Here is a 20,104-nt window from a genome sequence, read left to right as displayed (position 1 = left end):
AGCAATAAAGGGCCTTGCACAGGGACCCAGCAGTGGCAGCTTGGTCAGTCTGGGATTTGAACCTTCCCATCATTAAGCTACCACATCCCTCCTATTTGTCCTTAGAAGTGTTAAAATAAAAGTGTTAAATTAAAGATTCTTTGTCGTTCATATACTTTGGATTTCAGTAGAATCAAAAATAAAGCTGTGAAAAGAACTTAATTCTTACTTATTCTACAAAGGCATTTGTAAAACAGCCTGGAAATGGCAAGAAATCAGGGTCAACTTAAAGGGACCACCAAGAAAGAGCTTGCAGTTTCTCGGAGCTGTGTCATGTGCCGATATCATTAAGACTGTTGAAGCCGATGGAATTGGACCCAGCGGTGGGAAATTGACCAATTACAAGATTGAAGAAAATGATCGTTTGAACGATGGTGAAGAAAAATAAAGCACAGATTCAGACAGTCTGCTTGTCGTTGTCTGAATGAACATATGCTCCATGATAAGAAACTCAGGACGGTTTTACTTTTAAGCGAGAAGCACAAAATGCCCTGACTGGAATTTTCCAAAAATGCATGTTGCTAAGCTACAGTTCTGGGCCAAAAAAAATGCAAAACCTCCCCAAATTGTTCAAAGAACAGAACACTATTATTATGTCAGACATTGTGGAGGCTCGCTGATATTTTGGGATTGTTTTGCTGCCTCAGGCGTTAAGTGTTTTAACTCGCAGTTTTGGAGTGGAGTGTACAGCATGTCTTAGTCACAGGTCAGGGGTCCTCCAGCAAGATAATGACTTAAAACTTACCTCTCAAGCAACCACGAAGAAAACAACGACTGTCCGGAAGTGACCCGCTGCGAGTCCTTAGCTGACTCAGACTGAACCCCTGTGAAAAGAACTGAAATTCAAAGAAAATTGGAGCTGTTTGCCCAAGAGGAGTGAGCTAAAATACCTGTGGAGAAGTGTAGAAATCTTACTCAGAGCTACAAGCAGCTCTCGACTGCAGTAGTTATTCCCTCTAAAGCCTGTGCTCTATTAGGGTGAAATAGTAAAGCTTGTAGTTTTCTCAGTGCCATTTTCATTTATGTGGTTCAGGCAGAAATCAAAGGAAAAATGACTGTTCCATTAAATGTGAAATTAAAGTTGAAGCCTTTATTATCGCCACACATACATTACAGCACAGTGGAATTCTTTTCTTTGCATATCCCCGCTAAGAAAGTTGGGGTCAGCACAGGGGCAGCTATGATGCAACACCCCTGGAGTAGAGAGGGTTAAGGGTTTTGCTCAGTTCCACAGCAGTGGCAAGATGGATGCCAAATTCTTTTGTCAGTTTTGACTGTTCAGAGAAAACTGAACGTTTGTCTTTATAACAATATTTATGTAATATTTTTCCTGACATTCAGGCAGTTTACACAGTATTTTAATCAGCTTTAATTTTTAAGTGCTGATTTTTTTAATGTATGTCTGCACAAGCAGTTTACCACAGCTCACACAAGTCAACTATGAAAAGCTCATCGGATTAAATTAAGGTACCTGATTTCTTAGAATTGTGCAGTTTTAGGATATTAAGTGTCACCTAGAGGCTATTTCTGGAGACTCGGGGCACAAGGCAGTGTACAATCACACAAACTATAGCCAATTTTAGTGATGCCATTCATGCATGTCTTTGGACTCAGGGAGGAAACTGGAGTACCCCGAGGAAACCCCCAAGGGAGGATATGCAAACTCCACAATCTGCAGAGATGGAAATCAAACCACCAACCCTAGAAGTGTGAGGCAAACTTGCTAACTAAGGAAAAGAAGAAGAAGAAAAAGATAGTAGTAGTAGTAGTAGTAGTAGTAGTGTAGTCGGCAGTCACAACAATGGATGGGGGATTTTTACTGATTCTGTAGTAATGGGCAATAAACTTTAAAACGTTGAGTGCATTTTCAGTCTAATCCTTTGAAAACTTCTTTGTGTAATGCCTATATGGTCTAATATGTACCATATGACCATCAATTTCCACCATTTTCTACTGAAATGATTTTGGTGCCATCTCTTATAAATATATAGTTATCTTAATCGTAGCTGTATGCTTCTTCTAATGTTAGCTAAACCAACATTATGGGTTTTCCCCATGGGGCATCAAGGTTTGGTAATATTGGAAAGTTCAAAATACTTGGGCAAATGTTTTCAGATTTAAAGTTTTCACCTTCTAATTTTATTAAGACATAATTGAGATTTATAACATGCTAGCATGCTGTACTTTTAAACTGCAGAGAATACTCAGTGACAGGTTTGGTAAAATAATCATTTATAATTGGAGCAAACGGAACTAGACATCATGACTATATGACTGTATAGTGACTTAAATTATTATAAGTGTGTGCATATATTTAAGCAGTTCCAAACAATAAGACATTTATACTATTATACAAGCACATGTCATTCCTCTGTATCATAGCTGTAGCTCCCAGGAACTACTGTACAGATTTGTTTTTACCAATACACAATTTTAATTACAGCAGAAGTGAAAAAGGGGCTCAGTTTATCTTTATATGCTTCATATGCTTCATTTTTGTTTTAATAGAGAATTCTGGTTACTCTTTCTCCCAGAGAGTGACTGTTACTCTTCAGTTCACAATCGACCCTTTACATTGTTTGTATTGTATAGACACGGTGTTGCTCGTCGACGAGGCCCATGTGACACGATCGAAAATAGCCGCTCCATTTCCCGCATTCTCTATCCGTCATTTGGGATATTTGTGAACTGGGTCACTTTTAATATGTGGAAGATCTAGATCTCAATAATGCTCAAGGAGTCAGTAACAACTACCGAGAATAATGATGTGCCAACACTTTAGCACCATCAAGAGATAATTATCAGACTTGATGTACTCTAAGGTGTCGGTGTGGAGGGATATACTCTAAACACTTGCAACAAATAAGCTTTCATTGTTGAAATCATTCTCGCTCATCATTCCATTATTCGCCATATCACTGAATCAAAAACAATCCCAGTGTTAAAAATGACCAAGTGACCTGAAATCACAAGGATACAGAAGTATTACAAGTGATTTTTTTTTTTTTTTTTGTATTTAATACACCACTGACACATACCTATTGTCTTAACTTATTTCATTTCTTCTTATATTCTTTACTGCTGTTCATCTTGACAGGTACGGTACAAGCTGAAAGAAATACACATTATTGTATTGTGTACAAGTTATATTTCAGTAAATATAGAAATTACAGTGCATTCTGGGTTATATATAATATACTGTCTAAGGATTTATATACATTATACAGTATACTAACAAAGTTACAAACACAATGTGGCTCAAATAGTACACCATATGGTAAATAGGGAACAAATGCAAACACATCAGACTTGTTCATTGTCTTTCTTTAGTCTTTTACTCTAGAGCTTAATGTTCCTGTTTAGTGTAATAGCATGCAAAGGGTAAGAGATCTGAACATAGTCCAGTGTGTGTGTCTGTGTGTGTTTTTAATCCGGTTATTTCACAGATTACCCATCATCCCCTTTGAGGGCAAATCAGATGACTAGGGCAGCTGCACTGAAGTGCTTCAAACAGGATTATGACTGGAAGGGGATTTGATTGGATAGAAAACGTAGTATTGTGAATCACCTTTGACACCATTGGTCAGGATTGCTGTTGAGGAAGGGAACTGGAAGAGTAATGCCGCTGAGAAGAATTTCGATTGGATAAGGAAAAGTGGAGGTAAAACCTCATTGGTGTTTTATTCAGTGCTCTAAAGTCGGACACTGAGAGTATAATCTGGATTATTGGACTCCAGAATTGAAGGTTTCCATCTGTGGTCTTATTCTCTCACATGTCCGTCAGAGTGACTTCCCTATTTCTCAAAATCAGCAATGGATTGTGTATTGGTATTCTATACCAATCTGGGAACCTTTTGTCCGCTGTGCTTTCGAGTGTGACTGTAAAATGACAAGATATGCACTCTATTGTGAATAGGCCATGGTTTTGTGCACACTTTCAGGCAGATCCTTTTGTTTTTTTAGGTTATTTACAAAGACATTTTACCTAAGCAGCAGATTGCATATAAAGGTGGAAATTGTGTTTATGAAATTCTAGTTTAGTGAAATTCTTTCTTTGCATATCCCATCCTTGGGTGTTGGGGTCAGAGTGCAGGGTCAGCCATGATACAGCTCCCCTGGAGCAGGTAGGGTTAAGGGCCTCACTCAAGAACCCAACGGTGGCAGCTTGGCGGTGTTGGGGCTTGAACCCCGACCTCTGATCAACAACCCAGAGCCTTAACCACTTGAGCTACCACCGCAAAATTATGCAGTGACTAAAAAGGACGAAAATGGGATAAACCTGGATTCTGCTAATCTACAATTTTAACTGAATAGTTAGGGATGTAACAAGAGGGCAGCACGGTGGCTTAGTGGTTAGCACTGTTGCCTCACAGCAAGAAGGTCCTGGGCAGGGGCCTTTCTGTGTGGAGTTTGCATGTTCTCACTGTGCTTGCGTGGGTTTACTCCGGGTACTCTGGTTTCCTTCCACGGTCCAAAAACATGTACTTTAGGTTGATTGGTAATTCTAAATTGCCCATAGGAGTGAGTGTGAGTGTGTATGGTTGTCTGTCTATATGTTTGGCCCTGTAATGGTGACCCGTCTAGGGTGTACCCCTGCCTTTCGCCCAATGTGTGCTGGGAAAGGCTCCAGTAGATCCCCGTGACCCTAATTAGGAATCAAGCGTGTATAGAAAATGGATGGATGGATGTAACCAAATACAAATACAGTCTTTGGAATGCATTCTGAAGACAAATAATGATACTAATGGGAAGGTGTTAATTCTTGTCAGTAAGGATCACAGGACCTCTGGGTGAGACTTAGGGGTTTGCATCGAGACTGGCATCTTAAATTAGCTATAATTTAATAATTAGACGTAACTAACCACAGACAACTATAGACAGTGACCTGTCTCTTGTTACACCCCTATATCCCCAATAAACCTCTGCATTCTGTATGTTTCTTTCTCTACAGCCCATCAGTTCATGTTAGACACTTTCTCTCTGAAGCTGAAAGTAATTTTCTTCACCACTTCCTCCTCACATATATGACTCAACTCAGATCAAGCAGCTGTAATAGTTATTAAACATTGCTAAATGGAACAAGTGAAGGATCCAAATAGTAGAGCACTGAGTTCATTTGGAAGGCAGTCACAGCGAGCTTGCAGTCAAGTGAAAACTTGTCTTGCTCTTTAGTAGAATCCATTGGAATTGATGTAGTTAATCTGTTTGTCTTTGTGCTTATGTATTGAACATGGCCATATAGTGAGACCTTTGAACTGATTCTGGTTAATTATAAAGATGTTCCCAAAATCTCAGTCTCAGGGGCTTGATGTTCTGTTTTGTGTTTTTTTTTTCTGAGGGAACATCTCCATGGCCTGCGAGTAAGAAGTCACTTCAGAGTAGATCTCATAGCGGTTTGTCCGTAGGGGCAAACTAAGTCACTGTTTCTATTGTAAGACATATTGCAACATTTTGGAGAGTGAAAAGGGGGATTGTAAAGTGGATAATGTTTATACATCAGAAATTTTGTCTGCACCATATTGACATTGTTTACCTTGCGGAGGCTGAGAAAAAGAAGATGTGCCTTTCTTTTTCATGTACTGAATTCTTTGGGCTGCTTCTGGCTTTTGTTTTTTGAGATGTTTTTGGGCTGGAAATTTGGCTGAAACCTGGCAACCCTGGTTATATTTGCTCTTCTGTGTATGTCTTGCACACTGGAAACACACCAGCTGAGTTGCAATGTTGAACAAAAGTACATCTAATGCTACGTTCACACACACAGTGACTAAGTAACAATTTTCATTGAGAGGTCTGCGACTTCCGGCCACAGGAACATCTATGACGGTTGGTGACTAGGTGTCCAGTGATGAGACAAAGCTTAACTTTATGCAAATATGGCACGACTTGGTGCAGCAGCTACCAATGGAAGTGAACACAGTAAAGCGCACATGATCTGTAACAAAGAGCAAACACTGCTTCTTCTTCATCTCATATATGATGCATAAATACACTGGTAAATTTTATATACATGCTTCAGAATGTTGCATTTTAGCTGCAAGAAAGCTGATTTGGAGTGCCCCCCACTGATAAACATCATTACTTAGGCAATCAGTAGTAGAAAGCCTACTGGTGACTGCACAGTCCAGCAACTGGAGATAAATCACTGCCTATGTGAACATAGCATAAAATTGCTCAAAATGAGCTTCTAGACTATGTGCTGGATGACTGTAGGTTGTTGATTCATAGCTGCCTGTTACAGGATTCCTTTAAAAATGAGGTATGTGCTATGCTTGATTCCTTTTCAAGTTAGAGTTCAGAAAATCACACGCTCTGAGAAGTAAATTGAGGTGAGACATAATGACACTTTTTTTTTTTTTTTTGGCTGGTGTGTGAGGTTCAAATTACAGTCAAGAAAGACTGCATGCTAATATTGCAATGTGTACAAATGTATTTGACATATAACCTCTGTTATTTATTTTAATGTCCTGTTTCTGTGTTTGTAGATCACCAGAAGTTGGAACGTGAGGCTCGTATTTGTCGTCTGCTTAAACACCCCAACATCGGTGAGTGCCGTCACGCACAGAATACATTTGCATGCAAACTATTAAATCCAGCTCAGAATAATGAATGAAATATGCATTCTTCATTTTCCGCTGAAAATGGACGTGTTGGGTGGAAGCTTTAAAAAACGTCAGTGCACATACTCCTAAAACCCTGCATTTGAACCTCTTGGTTAAAAGCAGGAGAATAAATTTCCCTTTTGATGAAGAGGTGTAAATATCACATCAAAGCATTAAGTAAAACAGGCACAGGATCTACCAAGCATCCATCCTCACACACAGTTGCACGGCATAATAAAGCCTTTTGGAGAATACCATGTTTTATACAATTCCAGGATCAGAAATGTTACCTTAAATGAACAGAAATCCAGTGGTTTTTGGAGTAGTAAGAGTGTACAGGCAGTTGTTCTGAGTAAAACAAACCATGCTAGACATTAAGTCATGCCTGAGTATATTGTTTTGTGAGGTGATCAATATTAGACAGTCTGCGATTCTAGGTTTATTGAAGGGAAACATTGAAGGCTTTACTGAGGTCATTTATTATTGCCTTGCTCTTGCTTGACATTATTTTAAATGAGATTATGTATTTGTGTATATATATTTTTCCGTTTTCACTCCACACCACCAGCTGTAATGAATTTGAATTAGGACTAGACCAAGGATGTATCCTATAACCTCAGGATGTTTTATATATGAAATGAGTTCCACATTAATCCTTGCAATCAATAGCCAAATCCTTTTTCTATTACAGTTGCTGTTCAAAGTATTATTACTTATTATAAGATTACAGCAGTTTCTCTTCTCCCCTTGAGTCTTCCAAATTATAGTGGTTGCTCTCCTTTTTTCCCCTCTTATAACGGTTGCTGGGAAAGCCTGTCTCCCACAGTTGCTATGGAAACAAGAGAGAGAGAGAGACATGGTGAATCACTGAGAGGAAATGCCTGAGAAATTGAGACTAAGGGGATTCCTCTTTCTCTCTCTCGGTTTCTCTGGATTGCTTTGTAGACTTCTATCAAATGTCAAGACACATACAGAATTCTTTTTGATTGAAAGCACTCACCGTTTTATTCAAACACTTTCAATGATTTTGCCATCATCAGTAAGGATGGTTTGTTGAAAGGGGGTGGGTGAAATGAACAGAAATGCCTGTATTATGTGGATTTTGCTGACAGTGGGTTCAGAAAAGGTTCAGGCAGCTTTTAACACTTTAATGTATTATATGTTTACTTGTCCATTAATCTATACACAATGATACATAATGACAACATGAATATGCTTTTAGAAATTTTTGCAAAAATGAATAAATAAATCCTTCATTTAGTATTCAGACTCAGTTTGGCACTAGAGACTGAGCTCAGGTGCATCGTATTCTCTTCAATTATATCTATAGAACTGAATTCAATTGATAGAGCTGTTCCAATTGATTGGTTATGATTTAGAAAGGCACTCACCTGTGTGTATACAGTCTCACAATTCATACTGCATGCCAGAAAAGAACTAAGCCATGAAGTCCAAAGAATGTAGACTTCTGATGTCATATTGTGTCAGGACATAGATGCAGGCATGGGTATAAAACTAATTCAAAGGCTTTGAAAGTTCTCAAGAGTGCAGTCAGCTCCATCAGTGTGATATGGAAGAAGTTGTGGAACCATAAGAACTGTCCAAGAGCTGGCCAAAGTCAGTAACCAGACTAGAAGTGTGTTGGTCAGAAAAGTGCTCAAGAACCCAGTAGCCATCATAATAGAGCTTCAGAAGTCCCCTGCTGATATCGGAGACAGATAATCTCAGAAAAACATACTGGCACTCTGTATAAAGGACTGTTGGCCTGGTGAAACATGGTGGTGGCAGCATCATTCTGTTCATTCTGCTCAAATATAGAGCAGTCCTAAAAGAAAGTCTGCTTCAAAGTGCATATGACTTCAAACTGAGGTGTTGGTTCACCTTTCAGCACAAAGCTAAGAAACTGCTGTTGTGGCTGCAGGACACATCTATGAATGTCCTTGAGTCCAGGCAATAAACAGAGCTGAAGATGACTGTTCCTAGATACTCCTTGTCCAGTCTGATTGAGTGTAAGAGGATCTGCCAAGAAGAACGAAAGCAACACCTCAAATCCTGAAGTTTGTCGCAACTTAAATTTAAGCTGTAATTGCTAAGGTGCTTTTACAAAGTACAGGAACAAAAGAGTTGGAATAGTTATCTAAGACATTAACCTGAAGCATTTATCTCATACGTTTGGACCCATTAATAAAGTTGCAAATAATGTTTTTAAAGACTTGTCACTTATTATATTGTTGTTATGAGTTAGATGGCAACTATGAGTGTGGATAGGTGACAAAAAGAAGTAAATGTTAATTTAAATTATGATGCAGTCAAGTTTTAAAAACCTGAATATTTTTCGAACCCACATTATATTTAAAATCTACATAAATGCAATTCTTATGGTTGCTTATGCTTGTTTTTGGCTTACCTTTACCGTTTGAAGAGACAAATCAGACATCAGGCTTATATAAAAAGTGACATATTTGAGTCCTGTTGAGGTTTGTGTCAGTACATAATAAAGATGAATGTGTTTATTTAGACTTAAAAGGGTTTATAGATGAAATATAGAAGGGTCTGTGTATAACGTGGGAATTGAAATTGGTCTAATGGATGAGATCTACTCTTGTAGGCATCTGTCTATAGCACACTCTCTGGCACACACATTTATGCACGTACACAGCAAGACTAAATGAATTGGAAAGTGGGGGCATCTGTATCCTGTGTTAAAGCTAATCAGCCATCTCTTTCGATCCTTCTGCCCCTTACAGTGAGACTTCATGACAGCATATCCGAAGAGGGATTCCACTACCTTGTCTTTGATTTGTAAGTAATTGGGTGCACGTGTGTGTGAGTGTGTATGCATTTGTGTGCTTCAATAAGGGTGAACTTATACCACACTGGCTTGCATTTTAGGGTCAGCTCCTCCCCTTGCCAAATATAACCAGAATTAAGGGTCTGGCAGCCTGCTAATGAGCACTGTCGGCAGTCTGGATGAACCCACACTAATTGGCTGCATTTGTGTGTGTGTGTGTGTGTGTGTGTGTGTGTGTTTCCAGTTGGGATGTAGCAAGAGATAACTAAGCAGCTAATCAAATCCCTTTTTTGACATCCATCTACCTGAAACCATCAATGCAACACTCTTCTATTTTTTATATTAAGTTCAAAACAAAACAGCAGATTTATTGCCTAGGAATGTAAAAATTAAAAAGAAGTATGGAAATTAAAATATATATATAATTTAGAAAAGTATCATAGAATGGGTCTGCTACTGAAACTCATGTCTTTGATGTGGAAAGGCAAACACACACCACCGCCATTGTTTAAGTGGTTAAAGTCTTGAGAACGCTGTTACTGCTAAGCATCTAAAACATATTGTAATGACTGAGGCTAATACTTTACCTAGCTAGAATTTAGCAGTTTCGTCTTTTCTGTGACAATGTACAGGCACCATGCCAGTGGAAATTAAAAGCAGTTACAGGAAATAAAACCCTTTCCCTTAGATGTGTTGGTGAGTTTACAGAGGAAAGTCTTCACTGCTTGTTAGCTAGGGTGTAACTGTTTGAAATGGTTTCATTGTAGTAGCCTGATTTGATTTTATGCTGTTGTAATAAATCCATCTCTAGGTTTAGTGTATTGTCCAGTTGTTCTATGCTTTTATGGTTACTGCAGTTGTAGAGAGTGGTTGAGTTAGTGTAGTATGTCAGCTCAAGACAGTCTAGCCATGATCATTTCTACCAGCAGAACTGCCAGTCACAGGATGGGTTTTTGTGTTTTTCATGCTATTCTGTGTAAGCTCTAAAGATGCCAGGAGATCAGCAGTTTCCGAAATACTTAAACCATCCAAGCTGACACAAACATCCACACTTTTTCCCCATTCTGATGTTTGATGTGAATATTAACTGAAGTTTTTTTTGCTGCTGCCACATGATTAGCTGATTGGATAATTGCACGAATCAGCAGAGCTTCAGGTGTTCCTATTAAAGTGGCTGGTAAGAATATAATAATAAAGAGGATGTCTAATAATTCAAAGGGGCATTTATTAGCTAGGGTTCATTCTACTGGTCATTTTTAGTTAGGTAAAACAACAAAATCTTTCTAGTCTGTCAGAAATGATGACTTCCCTATGTAAAACTAGTCTAATTTTAAAGGACTTTTAAAGGATATTTTAAGAATGATTTTTCTATAAAATCCATTATAACATATATATTTTGAGTGGAAAAAAACCCACCACCTTGCCACCTCCCCCAAACCTAAATATTTATTTTAAATTACACAATAAAACTATCAATGATAAAGTAATTGATCAGCCATGAGACTCTATCTACCTATTGTCAGCTCAGGTGAAATCTACTCATAAACATGATGAACAAATGCTTTCATATGAATGCATCATCAGTCCTCAGCTATGAAGATTCTAATCCTGTCATCTTTAGTTGCCTTGGTCAATATTTTCTGCACTAATGCAGTCTTTGTAATGCATGTCTAATGCACTTTTAATGTATGGCTTTAAATAGCAGGAATGATGCACACTGAAGCATGGAGATTATGTCCATAGAATATTGACACAGTTGTTTTTCCTCATACTTTATATAAAACTGGTTTAGTTTTTCCCTCTAATGCTGACTGGTGCTGCTAATCAAATCAAATTGTGCTCAAAGAGCAAAAGATCCCATTGACCACGACTCGCATATTGACAAGAAGTCAATTGACTTGCTTTGCAGTGCGACAGTTCAAATGCCACTGTATGTTTTGCCCTTTAGTTAATCTGTATATTGATATTCTCTCCATAAGAGCATTTGTTTCCACCAGTCACCTCTTTCATTCAGTCTCTCTTTGTCTACGCATATCATGACTCAACTTATATAGACCCTATATTAACTGTTTTACTTTCACTGCCCTAAAGAAAAATATGAGTAAGCCAGTTAGGCTGTTCTCAGTTCTGTTTTTTAGTTTAGTTTTTAGTATGCACATTTAGTTATGCATATAACGCGTGTTTGTTGACTGAAAAGCTTCTATGCGAGTGCAACTAATGAACACTCTACATAAAATAATACTGAATAGCTTTTAGACTAATAATTGTGCTGAAGCACAAACATGCAGAAATGCAGATCTTTGGTGGGAAAAACTTTACTATTAATATACATTGACCAGGCATAACATTATGACCACCATCCTAATAATGTGTTGGTCCTCTTTTGCTGCCAAAACAGCCCTGACAACATCATGCACTGTGTATTCTGACACCTTTCTATCAGAACCAGCATTAACTTCTTCAGCAATTTGAGCAACAGTAGCTCGTCTGTTGGATCGCCCATGACCCTGTCACCTTTTGATAGATACTGACCACTGCAGACCAGGAACACCCCACAAGAGCTGCAGTTTTGGAGATGCTCTGATCCAGTCATCTAGCCATCACAATTTGGCCCTTGTCAAACTCGCTCATATCCTTACGCTTGCCCATTTTCCCTGCTTCTAACACATCAGCTTTGAGGACAAAATGTTTACTTGCTGCCTAATATATCCCACCCACTATCCCACCATGATGAGGAGATAATCAGTGTTATTCACCTCACCTGGCAGTGCTCATAATGTTATGCCTGTTCGGTGTATACTATATACTGTACATGCACACTTATATACACATGATTCTTAATAAGTGTGCTACACAGGTCTGTTGTGTGTGCTGGCAGCATGCTAGAGTATTTATAGGGTCTCTTATTTTCCCTGAACCACAGAATGAGGTTTTAATATAGTTTAGGTTGTGTACACAGCTGTGTATATACTGTATATGACGGACGGGATTGCGTAATTTGTTCATAATTCACTTCAGCTCAGGGTTTGTTTCTGAGTTCTTGTTAATGTCTGTGTGGAGTTGCTCATGTTCTTTCCATGTCAGTTTCCACTGGGTTCCCCAAGTTACTGTCCATCTCCTAAAAACATGCCAGTATTTTACACTCTGAGTGTAAATAATGGTCACATGTCTCATCCAGGGTGCATTTTCGCCTCACACACAGGATCCCAGGATAGGGTCTGGCTGCACTGCGACTGTTACCTGGATGAAGTGATTACTGAAAATGAATTCATGCTTAAAAATTTTATTCACATTCTAATCATTTTCAGGGTCACAGGAGGGGAGCTGTTTGAAGACATTGTGGCCAGAGAATACTATAGTGAAGCTGATGCCAGGTTAGTATCCTCACACTATAGTAATGAATAATTTTATATTAAATAGAGTATAATGATTTAAAAATATTATTAAGGTTGCCACAAGTCTCTTATCAGGAGTTGTATCATTTTTTCAGACCTAGGAAATGACTATATATGCTATTAAATGAACAAATAATAGAACTTTACATGTTGAATAAGATAAATAAGAATTTAATCTGCATACAAAATGTGAGCAATGACTGTTAAAACGTGTTTTTTGTTGTGTATCTTGCTTGCTGTGCATTTATATCCTTTCATACTTTCTTGTCCTGAGCTGTACCTTAATGCTTTTAGTGTTCGTTTCATTCCTAATTAATGTTTTAAAAGAAAGTTGAACTGACGTTTTTTTGCATTTGTTAAATGTTTTCTGCTCCTTTGTGAAAAGTCGGTTGTATTACATTTTATTTCACTTAAACATTCAGTAACATGTAAGCAACGATAAGCAAATATTCTTATTCTTAACTGAAGGATTTTTCCCATGTTGACGTTTTCCATTTGTTTGTGGGACGTTCTGTCATATGTTTGATTGTGCTTGCTGAACTCTACTTCTCCTCTTTTGCTTTCCTGCATTGTCTTTCTCTTCCTCAGTCATTGCATACAGCAGATTCTAGAGAGTGTAAATCATTGTCATCTAAGTGGTATTGTCCATCGAGACTTGAAGGTTAGTCTGACGGGCGGAAATGTATGAAATCCTGGCTTGGCTCTCCAGATGAACAATTAACAACCACTTGACATCGTGGATGCTGTGTTCTTTTAAGCTCACCGCACCCACCTTAATTTCCTCCGGTCTGCTTCGGGGGTTGTAAAGGGGGGAGATACAAAAACAATGTGCATGTAGTGTCAGAGAGACATTCTCTAACCAGTGGCTGTGAGGTTTGACTCAATGGGATGTTTAGATGGAGTAACCTGTAATTTAATAAGTAGTATTTACTAAGCTTAACATTCATTTAGAAGGTAATTAACACAGAAATCGAAAGTCAATATCCTAATGGGGTCAAGCCCACAGCCACCCCTAGTGCAAACACCACTTCTGCTTTGAGTTCAGGGAAAGCAAGATGGGAAGAACACAGGTCGCACCTGGAAAAATGACATCTCAAAATTTGTACTCGCATTTTTTGACATTTTCAAGTTCATTGGCTATAATAGAACAGCTCTACTGCTCATGTAGGTTCTTTGTTGTCCTTTTGTTTTTCCTTCCAAAAGCTAAAACCTCACATCAAGTGTAATAAATCAAAACTCCAGCTAGAGGCCATGTTGAGCCTACTTTCATCTAGTCCTGTTTAGTCAACTCCATGTCTTCTCTAGCTTCCCTGGTCTCAATGCGAATGCAGAGTGTGTGTGAGCTCATGACTAACCCACACCCCCCTGGTGTTTGCATGCAGTCATTGCATTCAGCAGATCCTTGAGGCCGTTCTCCACTGCCACCAGATGGGAGTGGTCCATCGCGACCTGAAGGTGAGTAGATGCACTAGGGGGTCTCAGACACCAAATTCTTTTCATTTTTTTCCCTCATGATCTTATAAGCCCATTAAGAGACTTTTTACTTCTGTGGGGCTATTTAACTATGCTGATGTTTCTTCAGGTCACTGATACCTTTTTAATTTCCATCTCAGAACGTCTACATACACTGTAACACCTGATCATAACCAGATAGCATAGTGTTAGATGCTTGGCTACTGAGATTATTCAGGAAATTATTCATTATAATTTTATTATTCTGAATCTTTTTTTTTTTTTTTTAATTCACCGCATTTCCCACTGAAAATGTTTTTATTGCTGTTACATTTAGTTAGAGGCAAAATTTCTAATTGCTGGTCAGTAATGTGAGACAGAATAAACATGCATTACAAAGTTTTGTCTGACTCAAAATAGGCATCATTAAATGAATGATAGTATGTGTATGCCAAGATGTACCTTTTCCTGCCATATGGTAATGTTATCTTAGCCAAAACTGCAAAATCTTCCACCCCCCCCAATGCACCAGTGCCAAGGTTTCTGAGTCCTGAACATTAATTTGCTAATCAAATGAGCCAGGTGCAGCTACGAGTGTAATCCTTCCCCTGCATTTAGAGTCCAGATTCTGAGGTACGATTGGTCGCTGCTACAGAGTTACCATGGCAAACACATGGAGGGTTGGGTGTGGTGGTGGGGGTGAAGTCATTAGAGACGAAACATTAAAAGAAAAGAGAGGGCTGTTTACAATAGGAACCTAATTTAGATATTTATGTTTGTGCAAATATGTCTGGCTGGTGGTGATATTGTGACCCACACACACGCACACACAGTCCAGTTATAGTGACGTCTAGATTTGTCCACTCTAGTTCATTAAGAATGAAAGCATAACACAATTGTATCAGCATCAGAAGCATACACCTTTTTTCGTCTCAGCTTTTTTTTTTTTATTTCACTCTCTCATTTAAGACCTCAACACCCCCCCTCCCCCAACCAGACCACCCCCCACCCCCGTCTCACTGTCTTTGTTCTACTATTTTTTCACACAACCACACGATCTAATCACTGCTTGTAAGCTCTGTTAGGCTCAGGTGTTTGCGGTTTATTTGTTAAAGCTCTTCTGAAGTAGAAATGGAGATTATTATGGAGATAAAGGCACTCCAAATTAATTTACATGCCAGTAGAGCAGGTTGTTGAAAGGCCATTATTTGTTTTTGCTCTAAAGCAAATTTGAGCTTGCGTCTATATTTTTGGCACACTGCAATATACACCAATCAGCCATAACATTAAAAGTACTGAAAAGTGATGTGAATAATACTGATTATCTTGTTATACTAGCACCTGTTAAGAGGTAGGATATATTAGGCAGCAAGTCAGTTGATGTGTTAGAAGCAGGAAAAATGGGCAAGCATAAGAATCTGAGTGACTTTGACCAGGGCCAAATTGTGATGGCTAGACTACTGGGTCAGAACATCATCAAAACCACAGATATTGTGGGGCGTTCCCAGTATGCAGTGGTTAATACCTAACTAAATGCTTTGAAGAAGGACAGCTAATGAACTGCTAACAGGGTTATACAGTAGGTGTCCATGGCTTATTTATGCATGTAGGAACACACAGTGTATTGAAGCTTGCCTCGTATGGGGCTGAGTAGCTACAGATCAGTCAGAGTGCCCATGCTGACCCTGTGCCTACAGTGTGCACGTGAGCATCAGAACTGTAAATAGATTTGTTCAATTATTGCATGCACTCTATGTTCTCAGTGAAACCATTTTTGAGCTTTCGGTTAAACATACTGTGAAAAGGTCTGCACCCCCACCCCACAAAATATCTGAAGAATACAGGAAGGGCATCATGATTTGCTTCAGCAATAGATCATGCATTTTATTACCTAATGCCTCTTGTACAAAATACTTACCTGTTATCCTTCTTTTATTGTAAAATGATTCAGATCGTACACTTCATACCACTTTTAGACTGAGGTATCTGGGTTTAAAAGGTATGCAAAAGCAATGGCTGCACTGTTGATGTTAATGTAGCAATAGCTGCGTTAACATCGATTGCACTCCCCCGTAGCATGTTAGCACCTTATTAGCACACCTGTTTCTGCATGAGTCACAGAGAATGAGTGGCCAATTTACTACACCTGAATAACCCCACCTCTGGACACTTTTGTTAGAACATTAGTTCATCTTCTTTTGTATTGGGCAATGTACTTGGATAAGTTATGTGTAATTTTGATTAGATATAATAGAATTGAAATAAAAGCTGTATGAGGCATTCATTAGCATCTGTCACATTCATTACTCAGTTAGACCCTTTTTTTATGTTTTATTACTTTATAACAATAGGGAAGTATTGGAAATATTAATAACAAATGGGTTGTGCATGTATATATGTATTTTTCTGAGTTTTATCAGTTTATCTGTAACTCACCAAATCTCACCAAATCCCAATATTGCTTTTTTTATTTATGATCACACACATTGCAGTTGCATATGCAATTATGTTCATCACTATTGCACTTTTCAAGAACTTTTGAGAATGTCCTGTATTGTCCAAAATTTTTATTCAGTCCCAGTTGTCTTAATGGGTTATGCATCTCTGTATTAGACTGAGGATATTTCTCTTGGATTACATTTTGTCATCTGAAGTATATTTTATTAACAGCTTCAGAGTAAAAGTTTTCTAAATGCAGTTGATGGTTTATGGCTGCTCTGATTCACCTACACTGTTCTCAGAAAATCTTTTGAATTACTTTAGTTTCATCAGTTCATTTATACTTGAACTTCATTTGTAGCACCTATGCATAACCCTGAAGGCAAATCTGGCAAATTCTGATCTGGATCAAGAATGATTCCCTGAAGAAGCAGCATATTGTCTATAATCTAGCACCATTAGGTTTAACTGTTGACCACAAGCAAACCATGCTGGTGGGAATATAATATTATATTCTATAACCATAATTTATATTCTCATCTTAAATTAGTATTTTGGACTTCATATGTTGTGCAAAAAGTGTAGTGAAGATTTTCAGATTCTAGAAACATTCTTGATCCAGGTCTTGTAAACACAGTGAGTATTTAAATATATAAATTGTGTATATCTATGCTTTTATACCTAAAGCCGGAGAACCTGCTTTTAGCCAGCAAACTTAAGGGAGCTGCGGTGAAATTGGCTGACTTTGGCTTGGCCATTGAAGTGCAGGGAGACCAGCAAGCATGGTTCGGTGCGTATCTATCTCAACATTTTTTTCTTCATTTTTATTTGGAATACTCCTATTTGAATCCACTAATATGTAGCAGTGCAAGGCATACAATCATGCAGATACAGATCATCAGATTCAGTTTATGTTCACATCAAGCATCAGGGTGAAATGCGATCTCGGGGAATCTGTGGCATAGTTGTTGCTGCCAGACAGTTAAGCATTTTAGAAATCTCTTGAGGTTTTTAAACAGTCTATGGAGGATAGACAGCTTCGGCTGGACTTTTTCCAGTCTGCAGCTGCCAATTACTAGTGTTCACTAATCACAAACTAGCATTTGGTCTCAGCGTTTGTTCCAGTATCAAATACACAACATGGTGCGAGAAGCTTGGTTAACAATTTTATTAATTATTTAATATAAAGCTGTAAAGCAAAGAGATGAACCATGCGAACCAGACACACCCTGTGCATAGAAGAAAAGGGCTTTTGATGGAAAATCCCAAGTAATTATATATTTCAATAGATTAACATGATGCATGTTCAGCCCCTGTTGTCACAAAGCAGTCATCTCTTTAATATTTAATGAGACGGTTACTACTAAAAAGAAGCAGACTAAACCAAAAAACAAGGAGACTTTATCTCAATGCACAGTGTTTGTAATATGACCACCTTATTTATACATGTATTCACGTGTATTTATACACGTGTTTCTTAATGAATGAATGGGCATTATTTTGAAATTTGTTAATAATACATTTATTTTGCTATTATGCTGCAGGAAAAAAAGTGCGATTCTTGACTGTTAAGTCAGAATGATTTATTATGTGATCATTCTTTTTCTTTTCTTCTTGTTTGTCTCAAAGGATTTGCTGGCACTCCTGGTTACTTGTCTCCTGAGGTGTTAAGGAAGGAGCCCTATGGAAAACCAGTTGATATGTGGGCTTGTGGTATGTGTTTCACTTCTGCTGTACTTTCACTGTCAAAAAGAAATACACTCTCCACCTTGTGTATGTCAGATATCAGGAGACTTTTATAGGCAAGCATAAGTTGAACGATACTAACTAATCATACACAATATGACCCAAAGCTTATGTTAGGCGAAAGACTTCTCTTTCTGGAATTACACAAACCCTGGAAGGTCACAGCTTCTCTAAATGACAACACATTTCACATATAGCGTATGTATTGTGTTATTATGTGTGTGATAGAGAAGGCATAGATGAGGAAACTACAGAAAGCATGCTGGAAAATAGGAGGCATGCTGAAAGTGCCTCCACTACAAAACAGAGTAAACATTAGTATGTTTCTGCATGTCACCCATTGAACATTAGACAGTGCAAACGTGTTAGAAAAGTGTACCTTCTATACCTTACACCGATCAGGCCTAACATTATGAGCACTGAGAGATGACGTGAATAACACTGATTATCTCCTCATCAAGGCACCTGTTAGTGGGTGGGATATATTAGGCAGCAAGTGAACATTTTGTCCTCAAAGTTGATGTGTTAGAAGCAGGAAAAATGGGCAAGTGTAAGGAATTGAGCGAGCTAGATGACTGGATCAGAGCATCTCCAAAACTGCAGCTCTTGTGGGGTGTTCCCGGTCTGCAGTGGTCAGTATCTATCAAAAGTGGTCCAAGGAAGGAACAGTGGTGAATCGGTCACAGGGTCATGGACGGCCAAGGCTCATCGATGCATGTGGGGAGCAAAGGCTGGCCCGTGTGATCCGAACCCCAGATACGAGCTACTGTTGCTCAAATTGCCGAAGAAGTTTATGCAGGGTCTGATAGAAAGGTGTCAGAATACACAGTGCATGATGGGTCAGGGCCAGAACACAAAGGAACACCCAGATATTTGGACAGATATAGTACTTGCTTTATCTTTTTGCACCAGTTGTATAAAGGAATTTATTTGGCCAGTGGTGTTGGGAAACTTTTAAAACTTAAAGCACAAATTACATGGTTTCTGTTTCACATACTTTGGGTTAAAGATGACCATGCTGTTTTTGTTCCTTTGATGGTCACTTTCTGCTGATGGAGAGTCTAGAGATAAAGGTGAACAGCTATAACATCAGAGGTTTTATGATCAGTGACTGCATACCTACAAAGAGACTTGTATCTTGGGTCCTCAATTTTTATCCGCAGAGGACTGCAAGCTTTCGTTCCAACCCAGCAGGAGTCCCACCTGATTCCATTTTTGAAATTAGTTTATCGTAGTCTTCAAATGACTGTTTGGTGTGTCTGCTCTTTGGCTCGGATGAAAGCCTCAGCCACATGGCCCCTTTGGGGATAAGATTAAAGACTCCTGTCTAATACTGAGCCTTCCAGAGTTATTAGAAGTTTGTTAACCAAACACTAATATATTTAAAAAGAAAAGCATGTGCAGTAAGTGAAATTTCATTTACAAAGGAAATCCATGGTCAAGATCTCCTGTATCACCATTCAAAGCAATCCCATACATGTTGGTAATCTAATGCTTTTCCTCGAGTCCCCTGGGATAAACTTCTGTTTCGCTGTGACCTTGTGTAGGATAAGTGCTAAAGCAAATGGATGTATGGATGACTCTTAGTGGAGTTCAATTGCTGCATGTTCTCAGAAAAGGCTTTATTCATGGTTTTCTAAGCT

The 20,104-nt window shown here is 38.5% G+C and overlaps 1 protein-coding gene across 10 annotated transcripts in view; it reads left to right on the top strand.

Annotated features, from left to right (window-relative positions):
• Nucleotides 1-20,104, top strand: part of camk2d1 (calcium/calmodulin-dependent protein kinase (CaM kinase) II delta 1) — an 80,600-nt gene that overhangs the window by 39,086 nt on the left and 21,410 nt on the right. For 6 of the 10 annotated variants that reach the window (XM_058394517.1, XM_058394522.1, XM_058394521.1 and 3 more), the window contains exons 3-8: nt 6,522-6,581; nt 9,386-9,440; nt 12,738-12,803; nt 14,207-14,279; nt 17,403-17,505; nt 18,345-18,428. In XM_058394517.1, the coding sequence (XP_058250500.1) occupies nt 6,522-6,581; nt 9,386-9,440; nt 12,738-12,803; nt 14,207-14,279; nt 17,403-17,505; nt 18,345-18,428 (441 nt within the window). Of the gene's footprint in view, nt 1-6,521; nt 6,582-9,385; nt 9,441-12,737; nt 12,804-13,412; nt 13,486-14,206; nt 14,280-17,402; nt 17,506-18,344; nt 18,429-20,104 lie in introns of all 10 variants that reach the window. The other 4 variants (XM_058394524.1, XM_058394525.1, XM_058394516.1 and 1 more) reach the window with 1 other exon arrangement.

Source organism: Hemibagrus wyckioides, linkage group LG07 (genome assembly GCF_019097595.1).
Source record: "Hemibagrus wyckioides isolate EC202008001 linkage group LG07, SWU_Hwy_1.0, whole genome shotgun sequence".
NCBI classification, from domain to species: domain Eukaryota; kingdom Metazoa; phylum Chordata; class Actinopteri; order Siluriformes; family Bagridae; genus Hemibagrus; species Hemibagrus wyckioides.
Note: the sequence above shows the minus strand (reverse complement) of the source record. Positions and strands in the feature narration are given on the sequence as shown.